Genomic DNA, 20,595 nt, shown 5'->3' with positions numbered 1-20,595 from the left:
CTTGAATCAGAATCAGACGCTCAAGGAATAAATTTTAGACAGTTACGCCAATCTGTTGACACAAGATGAAATAGTGAACTGGATTGCATGGCTTCTGTCCTACATCTAAAGAGTGCAATTATCAGCATATGTGCAAATGAAAATATTTTTTCTTCAAAGACCATCAGTGCATCACAGTGGAAATCAATCGAGGGAGCAGTAGAAATTTTGGCACCACTTAAAGAAGCTACAGAAACGTGGTCGGCTGAGTTTATTCCAACAGTTAACACTGTCGCCGATTCTCTTTATTTAATTCATGACAAAATTGATCAATTTATTGAGACGAATGGAAAAAATGGCTACGGTGTTTTGTATGCAAAAAACTTGAAAAGCTGCATTGAAAAAAGATTTCCTCTTTGTCACACTGGAAACTTATTGAGTGCTGCAAACTACTTAAATCCTACTTTAAAGCGACTTCACTTGAAGCTCTTCAAAAAATTTCAAACAACAAAAGAATGGTTAGCCTCACAGGTTAAGGATAATGTTGAGTGCCAACCTGTTGCCAGAGTCCTTTCAGCAGATTTGTCCCCTAATTCAAAACTGAAGCGCAAGTTAAACGTCAGACTTGAAATACAAGAGCCAACATCTGAACTGAATCCTGTGCCAGTATGAATATCTCCCTGATGCCAAAAAAAGACTTTCCGATTCTTGATTGGTGGAAATTGCATTCAAATACATTGCCAGAACACTCTTCATTAGCTAGACAAATTTTAGCTATTCCAGCAAGTTCAACTAAATCAAAGAGAGTTTTTAGCTCAGGTGGAAATGTCGTCCGATCATCCAGACACAACTCAGAAAAAGTAGAACAAATCATCTTAATCAGAGAAAACATTGTCTTGTTGGAAAAGTTTGGCAAAAAAATTCTGAATAAATATTTGAAAAAGTTGTTTACATTTGACAATTGTGATTTGTGTCTATTTGTCAAAACCATGTTTACATTTTTTTTTTTACTTGGATTTTAATAAATTTGTTTTCAAAAATTGTTAAATTTCTCGTCTCGTTCTCGGTCTCACGAGAAGTACTAACTTCTCGTCTCGGTTTAAAAAAACCTAGTCTCGCTCATGGTTAGTTAATAGCCAGCACTTTATATTATAAACCACGAATTTTTAAGTTTATTATTTTAATTGTAATTATTTGTGGTGGACATTTATATAAACTGGGGACATGTAAATGTTATTTGTTTTTGAAATATATAATAATGATTGCTGTAAAAAAAAAAAGAAAAAAAAAATATATTACATTTAGCAATAAAACAATTATAACAAAAGTTTTTGATATTACATAGTAAAACACATAAGTAACCTTTATTTTGAAAATTTTGATTAAATATCACAGTAATAGGTAACGTTTTAAGGTCAAGCAAAAATTTAACAAATTATAAACTCAAACTGCTATAAATTCTTAACTAGAAAAAAATTTCAAATAAAACTTTATATAGAATTTATTGAGGCCATATGCTACATTTGCACCAATTTTTATTAAATTATATGAAGTGACTCTTTTTTTTTTTTTTTTTTAATTTTATTTAGGTGCCCTAAGAAGTCCTCACGGTCTTATCACAGAGCACTGTGGATGAGCATTTCATTGAAAGTTCACGCCTACTTCCAAATCAATGTCACAAAAATTGTCATAAGGTTTGGTTTGAACCACGGATCTTTTGTTTATGCGCTACCACTGCGCTAAAGTTGTTCAGTTTGCTACTTGCTGAGCAGCTACGGCTGCCACTTGCTGAGCAGCTACGGCTGCTCAATTTCTCATTCTACACGGCTGATCAGTTTCTCATTCTACAGGTGTTTTTATTGTCACATTATGAAGTCAAAGTTTCTCTTAACTTGAACTAAAAAATTAAAAGATTTCAAAATTTGCATCATAGGGTACTTTGATGTGTATGCCATCACCCCCATATAAGTGCACAGTGGGCCAGTGACTGGACAAAAGTATAAAAACAAAAATCAGAATTTTGATGCCTGAATGGTGCCGAACCTATATAAGAACATTATAAAAGAATTAAAACCGTTTATATACACTTAAAGTTTTAATGAATATACTAATGCTGTGGTTGAAATAGACGCAAATGTAAATTTGAAAAAAAAAATTATAAAGAGAAAAATGTTGTTTAAAAAATCGATGGAAATAAATAAAATTTACATAAAATATTGCGCTTTTTAAAATATTGTATTATAACTCTATATATTATCTAGATTTTAAAAGTTGTTAGACTAAAATTGGTATGTAATTAACATATTTATAGCAAATATGTTATAACTTTTACTTGTAATTGACAATATATTTTTTTAATTGCTACATCTTGCTTTTATACTCAGATATTTTAAAGCTTATATATGTTTGCTTTAATAATTTCATAAATCTGGCTGCCGCAAGGCGCCACTTAGGTTTTCTTTTACGTTTGAACTCTTTTATCTAACAAAAAATCTGTAATTGCGCTCAAAAATTTTTATTTGCACAAAATTTTAAAAAACGTGGAAAACATATAAAACGGTCTTAGTCATACAAAACGTATTACTGAACAATAATATATATATATATATATATATATATATATATATATATATATATATATATATATATATATATATATATATATATATATATATATATATATATATATATATATATATATATATATATATATATATATATATATATATCCTAATAAAAATTTTGTTCTTATTTATTTAGCGCTTGTCAAACCAAATTGATTTAATAATCTATTTTGGTTGCTTTGGTTGAGGCTATTCATTTTAGATGTTGAAATGCTGTTTTTATTTAGGCTTCATGAGTGTCACAAGAAGCAAAATTCAATAATTTATTTGACTCAACAGTCTTTCGTTTATTTATTTTGATTATGTTAAGAGATGGATTCATAGTAAACTAACCGGTGCAAGGTTTATTATAAAGAATTCAGCTTGGCTTAAAAATGATTTTAATACCACATTAATAAAGGATAGTAAAAATAAACAACTAGGCAAACCTACATTATCATTTCAAGAATCATGATTAAAAACAAAGAAAAGTTGCAACTTTGTCAACTTCAAATTCTTGTGAATTATTGTTTGCTGAGCTTTTACTACTTATAGATTACATTGTCAAAGATTTTTGATGATTGTGAATGCATGGGAACAATATAAACATACAAATTTTAAAAATTCTGTAGACGCTCGTAAAATCTGTTAATTAGAAAAACTAATTAATTAAGCTAAAATACAATTTTTTTCTACAGGAAAACAATTTTATTTAGCAACGTGTAATCATATTAAACTTAAATAAGTTTTGCTTTTCACGAGCAAGGGTCTCATAATAAAACAGGTGCTAAATAGTGTACATAGCGCAAATAAAACATATGCAACTAATAAAAGTTAGTTGCTGCTAAGCAAAATTAGGTATCCATAGCAACTAAATAAAAAATATATTCACGTTTTTAAAAAGCCTCATATTGGTACTTATATAAAATTTGTTAAACATAGCACTCGTAAAAATATCTGCAAATACCAAAACTAGATTTTTGCTATCCGAAATTTAGTATCCATAGCAACGAGTTAAAAAAATAACACCTTCATAAGAAGCGCAGACATCATATTATTACTCATCCTAATTTCAATCAATATAGCCCTAATATTAAATTAGTTGTGAATTTTGTCCAGTAAAAGTGAATTCTGGCCCACTGTGAAGGGGTGTTCTTAGGTCAGCTAGGTTAGCATTATCAAGATCAGTGCCACCTGTGTTCAATCTTATTTGAATCTATGCGTTCTTTTAAAAAATTTTTAAAAAACGAAACTCTCGTTCATACGTAATTTTTTTTTAGTGCAAAACTTATTTAAAATTAATAAAATAAGAAAAAAATATCATTAAAAAATTATTATTATTAAAACAAATACAGCCGTTTTAATAATTCTCTTTATGTTTTATGACGACTTTTTTATCTGTGTTAACAATCAATTTAAATTACTATTATATTTTTTTTATTTATTTTAACTAAATTAAGTTAATACATTTCAATTTTCTTTATTTATAATTATTTTTCTACTTTAAATTAATAAGAATAAAAGCATAAATCGTCATCACTAGTAATTTAGAAGTAAATTAATAATTTAAATTAGTAATTTAGTAAATTAGTAATTTAATAGTAAATTACTATCGTGAGATTCAAAAATTAATAATAAAAATCAAAAACGTTTTCCTAATATTCCATACTATAATTCCTGAGGGAGTAGTATTAATTGCTTCATCTTTTGAATATACTTTAACCAATTAAGTATATATATATATATATATATATATATATATATATATATATATATATATATATATATATATATATATATATATATATATATATATATATAAATCGCAATAACAAAATCTTAGCTTTTAAATAACATAGACTTAAAAAATTAAGTTTAAACTATAAACTGCTTTTGCCCCTTTTTAATTTTAAAATATAAAGATTTTAATAATCACTATAATATATAATGAATAATAATATATAATATTAACACTATAAACACAGAAATAAACAATCTTTTTTTTTTTATTAGAAAAGTTTATTAAAAATTAATTTATTAGAATAAAATTCGGAGTTCTCTAACTTTTAAAGAAAAACGTTTGTCAATTATATTTTATGAACAGATAAACTTTATATATATTAAAACTAATATAATAATCAAATAATTAAACAACTCGCTTGCTTTTTTTTTTAATTATTCAAACAGATTGCAATACAATGTTTTGTTGTCATTGTATCCGGATGGTTGATACCAAAAATTTCAGTTTGTATTTTATCAACAGAATAATAAATTTCTAAAGCTTCGTTATATTTTCCCATATTGTACAAACAACTTGCGATATTATGTTTTGTTGCCATTGTAGACGGATGGTTGATACCTAAAATTTCAGTTTTTATTTTATCAACAGAATAATAAATTTCTAAAGCTTCGTTATATTTTCCCATATTGTTCAAACATTGTGCGATATTATGTTTTGTTGCCATTGTATCCGGATGGTTGATACCTAAAATTTCAGTTCGTATTTTATCAACAGAATAATAAATTTCTAAAGCTTCGTTATATTTTCCCATATCGTTCAAACAGCTTGCGATATTATGTTTTGTTGCCATTGTATCCGGATGGTTGATACCTAAAATTTCAGTTTCTATTTTATCAACAGAATAATAAATTTCTAAAGCTTCTTTATATTTTCCCATATCGTTCAAACAGCTTGCGATATTATGTTTTGTTGTCATTGTAGACGGATGGTTGATACCTAAAATTTCAGTTTTTATTTTATCAACAGAATAATAAATTTCTAAAGCTTCGTTATATTTTCCCATATTGTTCAAACAGATTGCGATACAATGTTTTGTTGTCATTGTAGACGGATGGTTGATACCTAAAATTTCAGTTTTTATTTTATCAACAGAATAATAAATTTCTAAAGCTTCGTTATATTTTCCCATTTTGTTCAAACAGATTGCGATACTATGTTTTGTTGTCATTGTATCCGGATGGTTGATACCTAAAATTTCAGTTTTTATTTTATCAACAGAATAATAAATTTCTAAAGCTTCTTTATATTTTCCCATATCGTTCAAACAGCTAGCGATATTATGTTTTGTTGTCATTGTAGACGGATGGTTGATACCTAAAATTTCAGTTTTTATTTTATCAACAGAATAATAAATTTCTAAAGCTTCGTTATATTTTCCCATTTTGTTCAAACAGAGTGCGATACAATGTTTTGTTGTCATTGTAGACGGATGGTTGATACCTAAAATTTCACTTCCTATTTTATCAACAGAATAATAAATTTCTAAAGCTTCGTTATATTTTCCCATGCCGTCCAAACAGCTTGCGATATTATGTTTTGTTGTCATTGTATCCGGATGGTTGATACCTAAAATTTCAGTTTTTATTTTATCAACAGAATAATAAATTTCTAAAGCTTCGTTATATTTTCCCATATTGTTCAAACAGATTGCGATACAATGTTTTGTTGTCATTGTAGACGGATGGTTGATACCTAAAATTTCAGTTTTTATTTTATCAACAGAATAATAAATTTCTAAAGCTTCGTTATATTTTCCCATTTTGTTCAAACAGATTGCGATACTATGTTTTGTTGTCATTGTATCCGGATGGTTGATACCTAAAATTTCAGTTTTTATTTTATCAACAGAATAATAAATTTCTAAAGCTTCTTTATATTTTCCCATATCGTTCAAACAGCTAGCGATATTATGTTTTGTTGTCATTGTAGACGGATGGTTGATACCTAAAATTTCAGTTTTTATTTTATCAACAGAATAATAAATTTCTAAAGCTTCGTTATATTTTCCCATTTTGTTCAAACAGAGTGCGATACAATGTTTTGTTTTCATTGTAGACGGATGGTTGATACCTAAAATTTCAGTTCCTATTTTATCAACAGAATAATAAATTTCTAAAGCTTCGTTATATTTTCCCATGCCGTCCAAACAGCTTGCGATATTATGTTTTGTTGTCATTGTATCCGGATGGTTGATACCTAAAATTTCAGTTTTTATTTTATCAACAGAATAATAAATTTCTAAAGCTTCGTTATATTTTCCCATATCGTTCAAACAGCTTGCGATATTATGTTTTGTTGTCATTGTATCCGGATGGTTGATACCTAAAATTTCAGTTTGTATTTTATCAACAGAATAATAAATTTCTAAAGCTTCGTTATATTTTCCCATATCGTTCAAACAGCTTGCGATATTATGTTTTGTTGTCATTGTATCCGGATGGTTGATACCTAAAATTTCAGTTTTTATTTTATCAACAGAATAATAAATTTCTAAAGCTTCGTTATATTTTCCCATATTGTTCAAACAGATTGCGATATTATGTTTTGTTGTCATTGTAGACGGATGGTTGATACCTAAAATTTCAGTTCTTATTTTATCAACAGCATAATAAATTTCTAAAGCTTCGTTATATTTTCCCATATCGTTCAAACAGTTTGCGATATTATGTTTTGTTGTCATTGTATCCGGATGGTTGATACCTAAAATTTCAGTTTTTATTTTATCAACAGAATAATAAATTTCTAAAGCTTCGTTATATTTTCCCATATTGTTCAAACAGATTGCGATATTATGTTTTGTTGTCATTGTAGACGGATGGTTGATACCTAAAATTTCAGTTCTTATTTTATCAACAGCATAATAAATTTCTAAAGCTTCGTTATATTTTCCCATATTGTTCAAACAGCTTGCGATATCATCTTTTGTATCAAGCGTGATTTTATTATTTTCACCATAAGTTTCTGTATTAAAATTTTGAACAATTTTTAATATTTCAATTGCTTCTTCAAATAAACCTTTACATACTAATAATTTTTTAATAGAATTCGTCATACAATGGAAGGTTTTCGAAAATCTTTTTCCGTTAGTACGAAACATATATATAAAATGAAAAACAAAATCATTTCCGTAATCCATGTGATCTTTTACTTGATTCAATTCAACTTTAAAGTAATTTTCGAATAAATCAAGATATGTATTTGTACTTGAGTTTCTTTTTTGAAAACATTTACATGTTAACTGCGTCAGTTCGTGTATTGTATATTTTTTATCATCAAAATAGTTTAGTAAAGAATAACTCATTAGTAACACAATAGCTTCATCGATTAAAGATTCATCGTTTGTTTCCATTTGATTTGAGATTTGTGTTATAAACTGTTTACTGATGTTTTGACCGTCACAATGAGATAAACAGTTTAATATTTTAAATAGAAAAGGTTGAATTTTTTCTAATTTTATTAAAACTAAGTTAATTGCTTTTATTGCAGACTTTGATTCTATTTCTGTCGGAAAGTTATTATTTTCTAATATTTCTGCTGGTTTCGATCTATATCGATCTATGTATTTTTCTATCGAAACTTTATATATATTTATATATTTTATTGCCTGACTAATTGCAAACGGATGATAACCAAGTTCTTTAATTAAGTTTCTTATGTTTTCGTCGCTACTTTCTCTAGTAATATTTTTTACATAAGCGAATGCTTCTTCAGAAGAAAAAACATCAACAAACATTTTATTTACATTATTTGACCACGTTCTCCATTGGGAAGTAATCAACGTGAATGAATTCGGTTTTTTTGAAATGTACGTTGATAAGTTTTTAACACTTTCATCGTCGACATTGTCAAAAACATATAAAGTTTTTTCATATTTATAATAGTTGTGAATTTTTCCAACAATCACTTTTATATCAAAATAATCTCCTTTTGAATCTTGAACCTCGAATCCTAATATTTGACAATGGTTTCTCATTGAAGTTTGTAACATTGCAAATGCTGCGTCAATCCAAACAACGTTTTTATAGAAGTTATACGATATTTCACAATATTTTCTGGCAATATGTGTCTTTCCGACACCCGACATTCCATATAATACTAAAGTTGGCTCGTTTGCATCTTGTAAAAAATAATCTTGAATTTCACAAAGTAGTTTCTTGCGTGAAAATAAATTTTCTGAAAAAGATTGAATACCTAAAAATAGACGTACGGTTAGATGTATTATAAAAAGTTCTTTTTTTGATTAAAATAAATTTAATATTATTTACTAAGTAAAAAGTTTCATCTTCTTATTAAACTTTTCGCTTTTTTTTAAATGCAGCGCGTTATCATTAAATTTAAAAAAATTTTATATATATAAAATTAAACCAGTTAGAAAAAGTTTTCGAATAAAGTTTTATCTTTATACTATAACAATTACATATAGTTTAATAAGGTTTCGTAAACAAAACTTAACGTAATGTACTTAGTGAACTAAACAGCTTGAAAAACATCAAACAGTTATGTTACTCTAGAGAATTCAAGTAAAAATACAATTTTTATTTTAAGCTGAGTTTTTGAGTTTAAATTCATGAAAAGGCCTATAAAAAAAAAACGTTTTTCATAGCGTGTGTTCCACCAACGTGTAATGAAAATGTTAGGATTTCATAAAACTATTTTTTTAAATCTTTTTTTTTTGCATTACGAAATCTAAAGACTGTATAAATTTTTTAATTAACAAACATATGCAGTTTTCAACGTTTTGGCAAACGTTCCAATCTTGTCAAAAAATCAAGATAACCTCATCGAGCTGACCTGGAAAATGGCATAAGGAGTTTAAAATGAGATATGCGGTTTAAAAGCCTATGATATCTGGATCATAAAAATGTAAAAACTGATATCAAAACATTATATTCAAAAAAGTTATTCAACATTTAGTTTATTATTATTAAGAAAATAACAGCAGTAAAAAACTTTGCATTTCCACGGTACAAATAAATATGTAATTCTTTAATTCACTATCAAGAACAAAATATACATGATTTTTTATTCAAGAGGGACTGTTTTGAAAGTCTTAAGACAGTTTTACAAATGTTTGCTGTTAATATCAACAACACTTTTTTTAAAGTTGAGTTTGATATTCTTGATGTGAAATGAGACGTTTATACCATCGCCAATTATTATGAAACTAGTTTTAGTTAATAGTGAACAAAAAACTAAAGTTTTACATCTTTAGTTTTTGCTCACTATTAATTTCTAATGAAGTGTTCTTTTTCATGATGAAATCCTTGATATGAAAAATATTTAGTATTAACTTTTGCAGTCATATTTCCTGCAGTAAGTGCCAAGAAAAAGTGCTAGAAAAGAAATTTTTTTAAATTAAAATTATGTTCCAAAACATTCCCAAAGTATGTCTTTAAAACAGCTTTGAACTTTCGTAAGGCATCAATAAGGGGAAAAATGTGAAATGCTGCTTTCTTTTCAAACCCAAAACACGGACAGTGTCATCTGCTTCAAGTATGGATTCACGAATGACATTTACAAATTTTGTTGCACTCTTTACATCATTGCCAGAAAAAGCAAATGTTTAAAACGAAGCTTTGAGAGAACCAAATGTTTGCAGTTCTCCACATTTAATTTATAACTTTATTTCAAAACATTTCAAAACTCCTGCACCACCATTTGTTCCATGTTTGATGATATGGTCAGAAAATATCTTTCTTTCCAAAAGAACATAGTCAAGCAATACATTAAAGTCTTTACAGTGGATGATTGCTTTTTCCATTTTTGACCCTCCTCATGTTTCTTAAAGCGAAATGTTAGAAGGAGAATCAAAATTACCCGGCGTTAATGGTGAAGGTCTACAACTTTTAGTCTTACCAACACGAATAGTCCCATTTGGTGATGATACTTTTCGGTAAATAACTGTGGCAGCTTTTTAATCAGAAACTTTACTGACGTTTGCAACAAGTATTCTCATATTTTATTTGAATTTTTACTCATTTCAACAATGGGGAATACTTTTGCCAAGAATTGAAATGCATTTAGAGCATCTGTGGAGATTTTTTTCAAATTTTTAGCAGATATCGAATGCTTTTGACTGAGCTTAAGCTGACCAATTTGACAGATGAGACAATAGTATGATTGCTCCCTTGTGAACACATTTGAATAAATTCCTTCAAAATTGAATAGAGATTAATTACGTGTTTTTCTTCATCTATTCTTCTCATTGCTGAACGACATCCAAGTACTGTTTACTTTTTTAATTATGAACGGTGTTACAAAGAAAACAAACAGTTTTTGCGGTAAATATATCCTAATATTATTATTATTATTATTTATTCTTGTAACGATTATATGTGTATGTATATATATATATATATATAAATATATATATATATATATATATATATATATATATATATATATATATATATATATATATATATATATATATATATATATATATATATATATATATATATATATATATATATATATATATATATATATATAAGGAATACATTTAAATGTTTCAAATATTTTACAAAATCTGGTTGAAAGATAAATCCCAAGCAATGCTTTTACAACTAAACTGAAACTTTTGAATGCTTCAATTATGTGAAGAATGTGCTTATATGTTGGGAACTAAGATTGAATCAGCAAGTTGCTGGAGCACATCCACATATTTTAAAAATTTTTCTGCATTCATTTCTCTTAAACTGGCTATTAAAATATGGGTTCAGTTAAATGTGGAGGGTAGCTGACTTGTTGAAATAATGATTGACAACTTATATAAGGAGATGCAACTCCATCAACACTTGGATTCGACGTCACACCATGTACAAGGGTGGATACATTAATGGGTTTCAAGACCACAAATTATATTTGCGACTTTTATATCGGAAACCAAAATTAGTTCAACTCCCTTTGCATTAATCAGTGGCCAAATTTTTTCAATGTTCGAGTTAGTTTCTGTCTAGTCTTCTGATACTGCAACAAGAATTTGTCTCTTAACTCTGATCTTTTTGCCAGTTCTTTAAGTGAGAGGTTGTTTTTGAAGCGGTAAGCTAGAATCAATCCTAAACGCAGTATTAACAATGTTTTCACAAAACTTGAGTAAATCTTTACCACGATCAATTCAGCGCTTGCCAAAATATCCACCATAAATTATGCAAGATTGAATAACATGATTCACAAGACTTGGTAATTCGTTGCAGTGAGCAACAACCCGATCTGTGCCAGAATATTCTTTTCCATCGGTACATTTTAAGTCACTGCAGGAGAAAAAATCACGCAATTAATTGAGAGTTTCTAACAAAAATTTGACTCTACCATTTTGCTGCTTGATGTTTGATTTACAGTTCAAATCAGTTCCTTTAATCAGTTGTTTGATAGTCCCGTATTTAATTGTACACTTACAAGAGCTAGAGAGGTCAATTTTGGCGCACTTGATAGTGGCTTGGCACTACTTTGACCTGAAATCAAAACATACATATTTTATCTTTATATTAAACTTGGTTCAGAAAATTTGCATATAACTCTTTAGTTATTTGTTATTCAAAGTGATTCGAAAATTGTTAAAAATATATTTCCAGAACCTAACTTTTCTCTTTTTTTCAATATTTTTGATTGAACATATATTTATTTAAGTATAATTGTTTACAGGGTTCATTTGTAATTGGAGACCTTGCAAATTTTTTTAGTTTTATAGTTCGTTCAGGGGATATTTCTTTATTAAACAAAAATCTCGAGAAGCAATTTTTTTGGCTGCACAGGCGTCTTTAGCTGCTAAAAATTAAAGGTTTTTCCTGAACTTTATTTTAGAGCATTGCAGGGATTGTGTGCAATCCCTTGTGCTGCAACGTCATTTAGTTCTTTCTCAATGGTGGTTGTTCTTCAAAAGGATTTTTTTCTTGCAGCTTTGAACGACTTATTTTACAGATTAGGCATTAACACATCGTGCCTTTTGTTTCTCACTTGCATTAAATTGAACTTAAACAAAGGAGAGAATATAACTTCTTTCTCCTCTTATTTCCTGCGAAAAATTGTTTTACCTGACTCGGAGAGTCCTTGTGGTACCCGAGATTCGCTAATGTTGATCTTTATCTTGTAGGGGAGAGTATGCACCCATGATCCTAAAAATCTATCCGGCCAATTTACTGAATATATGTTTTCATTTCGATCTCTAAAGTAACAGTACACAATAGCAAATTTTAAACCTTATTATAATTCAATAACAATTTTTTTACTAGAATGTTTTTAGTAGATTAAAATTATAAAAAAGAAGAACCTTCAATTAGGATCATGGGTGCCTACAATTATGCTGCCTTGATCCTATATATATGCACCCTTGATCCTATGTGTGTATACTTGTTCCGAGATCAAATTTACACCATAAATGTGTAAGAATTATTTTTAAGTTGTCAAAACTATGTCTATAATAAGTACCAATAAAGTTATTATTAATTTTACTACAAATTTATCTTTCTTAAAAGAAGAAAAAGTCAATGAAAAAAATGTTATTTTTTACTGAGGCTCAACGTTTTTTTTTTCATTACTTTCAAGATCAAGTTTTCTTTTCCTTGTCATGAAGATCTTATTTTGCATCCACTCAAAAAACGTTGCAACATTCATCCAGCCAGATGGGTTTGCAACCCCAACACATCCAGGTGGACCACCATTTATCATACTTCCTTTGAAATAAACCCTTGGAAAAATAAAAAATGGAGGAATTGAGACTCCTATTTCATTAACTGCTCAATAAACTGTAGCCGAATGTCCCTCTTTCTGCTGAAGTTATCCTTCCAACTTATTTATCTCCTTTTTCAGCAATTACTTTCACTGGTCTTTGATCAGTTGTGAAGTCTCATCAACCTTATATATGTTTTGTGGCTGAAATTTGTGTTGCAGACGAAGATCTTTTAGGTTGGTGAAAAATTCTCCAACAGTATAACGATTAAAAGCAGTTGCTTGTGCCATACTAGTAGCTTCTGGATTTCGTAAAAATAACTCTTTCCTACGTAACATAAAACCACGAAGCCACTGTTTTCCAGCAATTTATAAACTTTTGCAAGATTTAGGAATGCCCTTAGAAAGAGTAATTGCAAATTCATAGGCAAGTTTTCGTGTTGTTTTGGTAGACAATCCATAGTGAGGTTTTGAAGCCCTTAAAAGATAGTCTGATAAAGATGTTTCTTCTTCGTTGGTAAAGATTTGCATCTTAATGAAGTTAGGTTTGCAGACTGTACTTGGATTTAATTGAAATTTCCTTACATATCCCTTAAGTGTCATTAAATTGATTTCGCTCTCTTTAGATACACAATAAGCTGTACCACCATTTAAAACTGCATTAACAGCTGCTCGCATTTCATTTTCATTAACTTTACCTCTAGGTGGCCTATCGGTTTTTCTTTTTTTATGATACACCATATTTAACTGTAAAAAAATGAAAAATATTTATATAGTTTTGCTATATTCCTAATTTTTGGAAGAACGTTTATAAAGATTTTTAATTATTAGGATCTTCTTTATTAATAAGCACACACAGATATATATATTTTTTTTCATATTAGATGCTTCCATAGCTTACCAAAAGCAACCATACAAGAGATGAATAGTTTAGTTACAAAATGACATACGCAAAATTAATCAACTCAAAATAATACTAAAGGTATGGGGTTCCTTGTAAAAGTAAAAACATTACTTTTTATCGTCAAAATCAAACTCTTTAGAAATAAACTTAATAGTCGTCTACTCTCTAACCAAAACACAATTAATTTTGAAGATACGATATTTATAACACGCTGGTTATCAGCCCTCTTTATTAAGTTATGTAAGTATGGAGATAACGCTATAGGTTCAAAGGTGCTTACGGATCAAGGGTGCAAGTTCTCCCCTACAATTGGCATATTTAATTTACTTGGAAAATAGTAGTCTGTCAACTTTTCAGACAAAGCAAGCACATTAGTTATCAATTTTTATCATCCACCTTTGCTTCGTTTGGCATTGATGCATTTTACTAAATCCTACTGTACTAAATCAAATTATCCCTTTACAAAATTTACAAACTTTACTTGAATTTATAAGGCATAAAAATCTACAAATATTATTAATTATAAACAATTAAAATCAAGGAAATAATTACTTAAATTACAAGAAAACATTTCTTTCATAATTCACTCCATTAAAAGATAATAGTTATTAAAATAAATGACTTGTCATACTTGTTGACAATTTCGATGAGAGTTTATTTGATGACACATTCTTCCAAAAGAATTTTACAGCTCTTCAAAGAACTATTCTTTTTTTCATATGGTTTTTCTCTGACTGGCTCTTCAACTTTTTTATTTCTTAATTATTTTTGTTATCTTACCTAAATTTTTTTTTCTATGTAGGTGGCTTTATTTCAACATTTTGAACATTTTTACAGTATTTTATATCTTCATTGCTTATATTTTCACGCAATGCATGAGCCAAGTTAAACGACACTTAAATTAGCAAACTACTATTTTAGTTAATAAAATGTAAATGTTAGTTGCAGCAATAACACAATTATAATAAAAACTATTGATATTATAGAGTAAAACACTATGGTAACCATTATTTTGAAGATAGTGACCGTATGTCACAATAATCGGTAACGTTTTGACGTATAAGTAGCGATACACTAAATTACCCGCAGTATTGGCAAAATTACATGCAGTATTGACAAAGTTACCTGCAGTATTGACAAAGTTATCTGTGGTATTGACGAAATTACCCGCAGTATTGACGAAATATTTAAGAAATCCCAATTTTTGTAAGGAGTTTTCATTGACTTATCAAAGTCTTTGAATCAATTGATCACTAAATTCTATTTAAAAAATTAGAGTATTATGGAATCAAAGAAAACGTTTTAATGCTACTTAAAAGTTGTTTAAGCATTTATAAACAGTTCTTTGATATTAATTCAACTGTTTCTTCCGATTTATTAGATTTAACTTGTGGAGTCCTTCAAGGCTCTACATTAGGACCCCTTCTCTTTCTTATTTACATTATAAATCTCCCTAAAGCCACTAATTTAATGACCCTCTTGTTTGCTAACGATACTGATATCTTTCTATCTCATAAATGCATAACAAAATTGTTTCAAAATATGAATACTGAGTTAACAAAAAGTTTGTGACTGGCTTAAAATGAATAAATTGTCACTTAATATTTATGATATGAAATAGACACATTTTCATCCAACTTCGAAAAAAAAAATACTCCCTAATGAAATGATGTTCTTTTTATAGACAAAATGCAAATAAACCTTAGCTGGAAATATGACATAGAATATTTGCGTGACAAAGTTGCTAAAAGTATATAAATAATGTATAAAGCCATAAATACTTTAAATATACACACTTTAACACAACTATTTTTCTCTTTTATCAATTACCATATAAATTATCCAAACATTTCCTGGGGTAATACTAATAATTCTACATGATTACCACTTTATTGTCAGCAGAAGCAAGTTCCTCGTCTAACCAATTGTAAAGAGAGATTTGCTTATGCCATGCCTCTATTATTTGAAATGAGCATTCTTAATATTTTTCAGCTGAATATTTTTAACATACTTTGTTTTATGTACAAACGTTAAATTAACGTATCTTCTATTCCTTTTCATAATCTATATATATCTTAAAAAAATAAAAGTAAATGCAACTTAAGAAATAATAATTTATTTCAACAACTTTTTTTAAACTAATTTTAGAAAGTCAAGTATTTGATTTCGAGTAGCTTTTCTTTGGAACAGAATAGTTTTGAAAAAACTTTGATTTTTTCTTCGAATCGAGTTACTCTTTATTCAAAAAATAAATAAATAAAAGAAATCATATTATTATCGAAGACACATTTTTATATTTTTAACACTTTTATGTAAAATGAATTCATAAAACATATATTATACAACATATAAAAGTGTATTGGATTCTCATTCTATGTTTTTTTAAAAATAGTATTTTAAAAAGTATTTTGAGATAAACAAGTTTTTTTTATATATACTTACGAGATTTTTTTCTTGATATTTTCCTGGTATTTTGTTTTTCTAGATAATTTGCTATTTCTTGATATTTTTCTTTGATATTTGTTTTTAATATTTTTTATATTTTTTCATTGCACATTATAAATACTTTATTTTTAAAACGTATATCGTGCTAAACAAATCGATGTTTTTATAATACGATTATTTATGAGTTTAGAGTAAAGTTGTAAAACGAAAAATAAGTAAGAAAAGAAAAAAATAATAAATAATAATAAAATAATAAAAATATTTAAAAAATATATATAATAAATAAAAAAACTAAAATAAAAAAATAATAAATTAACTATGTGTTTGCCTGTATATGTATATATTTATGTATATGTGTATTTATGCATTTATTCATATATGTACATATATATCAATGTGTAGGTGTATATGTATGTATATGAGCTTTAGTTTACTTGTACATAAAAGCGCATTTGTATCTTTGAATTTATGTATGTGTAGATATGTATACCTGTGTATGTATATAAACTTTTAACTAACCTGTTTTGCTGTCTTCATAACCAACCTGTTTATACATTTCACAACGTCGAAAAACGTTGACAAAAGAACTTTTATGATACACGAAGATCTGACAGACACTTTTTAAGAACTGGATGAAAAAAAATTAAAAGGGCAAAAATTACAATAACAATTTCAAGAAAAAATTATAATAATAATTTCAAGAAGCCTATTTATCCACGCGAAATCAAAATATCAAAAATGCTTAACCACAAAGTAGAACAGCTGAATACAAAAATGTCTAATATATAAATAGAAAATTAAAACATGAAAATTAAAGTGCACCAACTTTAAAAAACGATTAAGTTTATATCTAAAAAATATAAAAATCTGACGAATTGACCGTTATTAATTAAAAGTCTAAAAAATAAAAAAGAAGAAGCGATACTTGCTTGAAAACTATTGATATAAACATTTATTGACTGGAATCAACTTCTTATAACTTAGTAAGAAATACTCAATCATAAGATTATTCTAAGCACCCCAAACACCATAAACTAAGTCTATTTTTTTAGATAATTGATTATGCGTATCATCGATGTATATCAATGATGTGGAAAAAAAAAAAAATTTAAGTTTAAATTTAAAGATATTTAAAGTAATGGATATATCAAATTAATTAAAACAATTTTAACCAGAGATAAGGTGCAGAATATTTAATAAAAAATTTGTTAAACTTTATTCTGCAAATTTGTTCGTATACAAAATTTTTATTTCTAAGTAAATATTTAATTAATTGGGTTTAAAAAAAAAGGTCTTTAAAGATGAGTAAAATTAAAGTGTTTTTCCAAATGTATGTAAAGCATAAATCGTAACAAACATTCAGTTCGAAAATATTATGTATTTTTATCTCTATAAATAGGATAGATTAGGGTAATATGAGCACCTAGGTAAAATGAGCGTACTTAAAGATTTCTTAGATGTAAGCAGTGAAGTTAAAGTTGCTTTGTATTTTTTGAACTGACTTTATGTGTTCATAACAGGAATCAATACAATAAGCGTAAATTTATATGCAGAAATTAGCGGCTATCATCTAATTAATTTTTTTGCGTTGTTAAAATAATATCATCACGCATGAATGTATCTGTGGCACGAAATTTTGGTGCTAATATTATGAAATTATTTTTTCATAAAGAAAAATATGTTAGCTAAAAATCCGTTTTATTTTTGTTTAAAAAACAAGCGGAGAAATGATTTTATGTAAAGATTTTTGTGTTATAAAATAACAGTCTTATACAATTTTGTGTATTAGACTCTGTTATTTTTAGATGCTTTTGAGCAACTATAGTCAATAAATAGTTTCTATGTAATTTTTGCCTCAAAAGTTTGCAACAAAATCTGTCTTTATTTCAAGTTTATAAAAAAAATAATACAGGCTACTGTTGTGGTAAATATCGTATTTTAAAGAGCCATTGAAAAACAACCCATTTAGTTTTATTAATGCTTAGAGTTCATTAGTATGCTTTAAGTAAGAAAAATTTGACACCTAAAATACAGTAGGCAAACAGTCGCGCCTTTTTGAGTTTATTAAATCTAAATTCGACTAAAAATGATATCACCAACTCCAAAATACTGCTACTTTGATTTATATTTACTCATAAACTTTTGCATACACATTATTGCTCACTTTTTGCATGTTCTGTAACATTTTATTCGTGTCTCATCTACACGAATATACCAAAGATACTTCTGCTGGTCATTTCAGCACACCAAATTAGGCTTCGACCTTTATAAAATATTATTGCTTTTTTATATAAAAGTATTAATTACATTTATAAAAAAGAAATCAAAAACATTTTTTTTTTTTTTTTCTTTTTTATACCTAAAATTTGTCGAGATGTAAAAGTATGCATAAAAAACACTAATATTAATTTTTTATTATGTGATATCATACATTCACAGTTTTAACGATAATCATTTGTATATATTTTATTATTATTACCGGGCCCACTTTTATAATCACTTTAAGTGCATATTAGTCATTAATAATTTTTTTATTAACAATCTTGAACAGCAGCTGTGCTAAATAAAAGTAAAACATCTCAACAAAAAACGTATGAACTAAAAACGATTGCTTTCACGAGTATTAAAGATGCCGGCTACAACAACAACAACAACAATAACAATAACTACTACTACAACTACTACTACTACTACTACTACTACTACTACTACTACTACTACTACTACTACTACTACTACTACTACTACTACTGCTACTACTATTGATAAATGAAAGCATCATTGAAACATTGAATTAAAAATAACGGGCGTTTATATAAAAAATTACCCATAAAACTCACACGAAATAAACGATACTTCTTATAAAAAAATCTTCACATATAATTATAAAAGCTTATGAAACATTATTATAGCTGTATTTATATACACGCACTTTTTTAACATATTAGTTTATTTGAAATAAACGTTTTAAATTTTAAAAAATGAAATTAAATGAAGCATTTAATATCTGAAAGAAAAACCTTGTTTTTTTAGATGTTTTTGTTTGCCTAAAACACATAGTATGTTTGATTTTTCATAAAACAATGATGAACATATTAACTATTAAAGGTGAAAAACTTCTGATACGAAATATGACACTTCAATTAAAAATTATGTAAATCACATTTTTTTAAATCACGTGTAAATGATATACTATCTATTAAGGTTAAGAGTTTGTTATTGACTTTATGTAAAAGAATATGATAAAAATCTTCTATAGGGTAGATTTGGGTAATATTTACACCGAGGTAATATGAACATATCAAAAGTTGCAAGCAGTGAAGTTTAAATTGCATTGTATTTTTTGAACTGACTTTATGAGGTCATAAAAGAAAGCAATATAAATAGTGCAAATTTATACGCAATAATTCACGCTTTCATCTTTTTTTTTTTTTTTTGTAGTTATTTTAGGTGCTCCCAGAAGTCCTTACGGTTTTATCAAAGAGCACCACAGGAGAGCATTTAACAAGAGGTTCACGCCTCCTTCCGTACCAATGTCGCTTGTTGGGCTAGAGCTGGTCGTGAACCACGGACCTCTGGGTTCTGAGCCAGAACTCTAACCACTGCGCCACGGCTGCTCAATTAAAACCGGCTTTGTCAAAAATTAAAATCGGCGTCATCTAATTAAAACGCAACTCAATTTTTTGTCATTTTAAATAGTTATAATTACACATAAAAGAATCTGTAGTTCAAAATTTTGATGTTGAAATATAGATTAATTTTTTTTCGTAAAGATAACAATATTAGCTATAAATCCGTTCCATTTTTTGACTTCATTTAAAAACACCATTTTCGTGTAATATGAGGATGCTCAAATTACCCAGTAATTTCTTTTTTAATTATCTAGTTTAAAGTCTTAAAAGTAATATTGTTTCAATAAAAGGTAGCCTAAAATTTGATCTTTTAATAAAAAAAATTTTTTATAACGAATCACTATATTTCACAAATTAGTTCTAACCAAGCCGGCTTGTATCTTGTATTGTAAATAGCCAGAGTGTATATCATGTATTATATAATACATTATTGAGTGTTTATCATGTATTATATAATACGCATTATTCTGGTATCAACAGCGGTATATATATACCGCTGTTGATACCAGAATAATGCGCATTTAGTTTCAAGTTTTATATTGATACGTACATATAATACGTACA

At 27.4% G+C, this 20,595-nt stretch overlaps 1 protein-coding gene across 3 annotated transcripts; it reads right to left on the bottom strand.

Moving 5' to 3' along the window:
• Positions 1-4,646: 4,646 nt before the first annotated feature.
• Positions 4,647-17,048, bottom strand: LOC136075196 (uncharacterized). Of its 3 annotated transcripts, none has more exons than XM_065787654.1 (2): positions 16,919-17,048; positions 4,647-8,574 (listed from the first exon to the last, which is right to left on the bottom strand). In XM_065787654.1, exons 1-2 carry the CDS (start codon positions 16,953-16,955, stop codon positions 4,754-4,756), a joined length of 3,858 nt encoding a protein of 1,285 aa, XP_065643726.1. In that variant the 5' UTR covers positions 16,956-17,048; the 3' UTR covers positions 4,647-4,753. The 3 variants fall into 3 exon arrangements, with proteins under 3 accessions (XP_065643726.1, XP_065643727.1, XP_065643728.1); XM_065787655.1 differs by having other exon boundaries at positions 4,647-8,556; positions 16,919-17,047; XM_065787656.1 differs by lacking the exon at positions 16,919-17,048 and adding an exon at positions 15,840-15,990.
• Positions 17,049-20,595: the final 3,547 nt, after the last annotated feature.

Source organism: Hydra vulgaris, chromosome 01, assembly GCF_038396675.1.
Source record: "Hydra vulgaris chromosome 01, alternate assembly HydraT2T_AEP".
NCBI classification, from domain to species: Eukaryota; Metazoa; Cnidaria; class Hydrozoa; order Anthoathecata; family Hydridae; genus Hydra; species Hydra vulgaris.
This window is presented reverse-complemented; position numbering and strand designations above follow the sequence as displayed.

Coding starts and splice junctions, on each gene's coding strand:
- LOC136075196 (XM_065787654.1), bottom strand. CDS start 16,955: ATGTATAAACAGGTTGGTTATGAAGACAGCAAAACAG. Junction 8,575..16,918: donor TTATGAAGACAGCAAAACAG/GTTAGTTAAAAG, acceptor GTCTATTTTTAG/GTATTCAATCTTTTTCAGAA.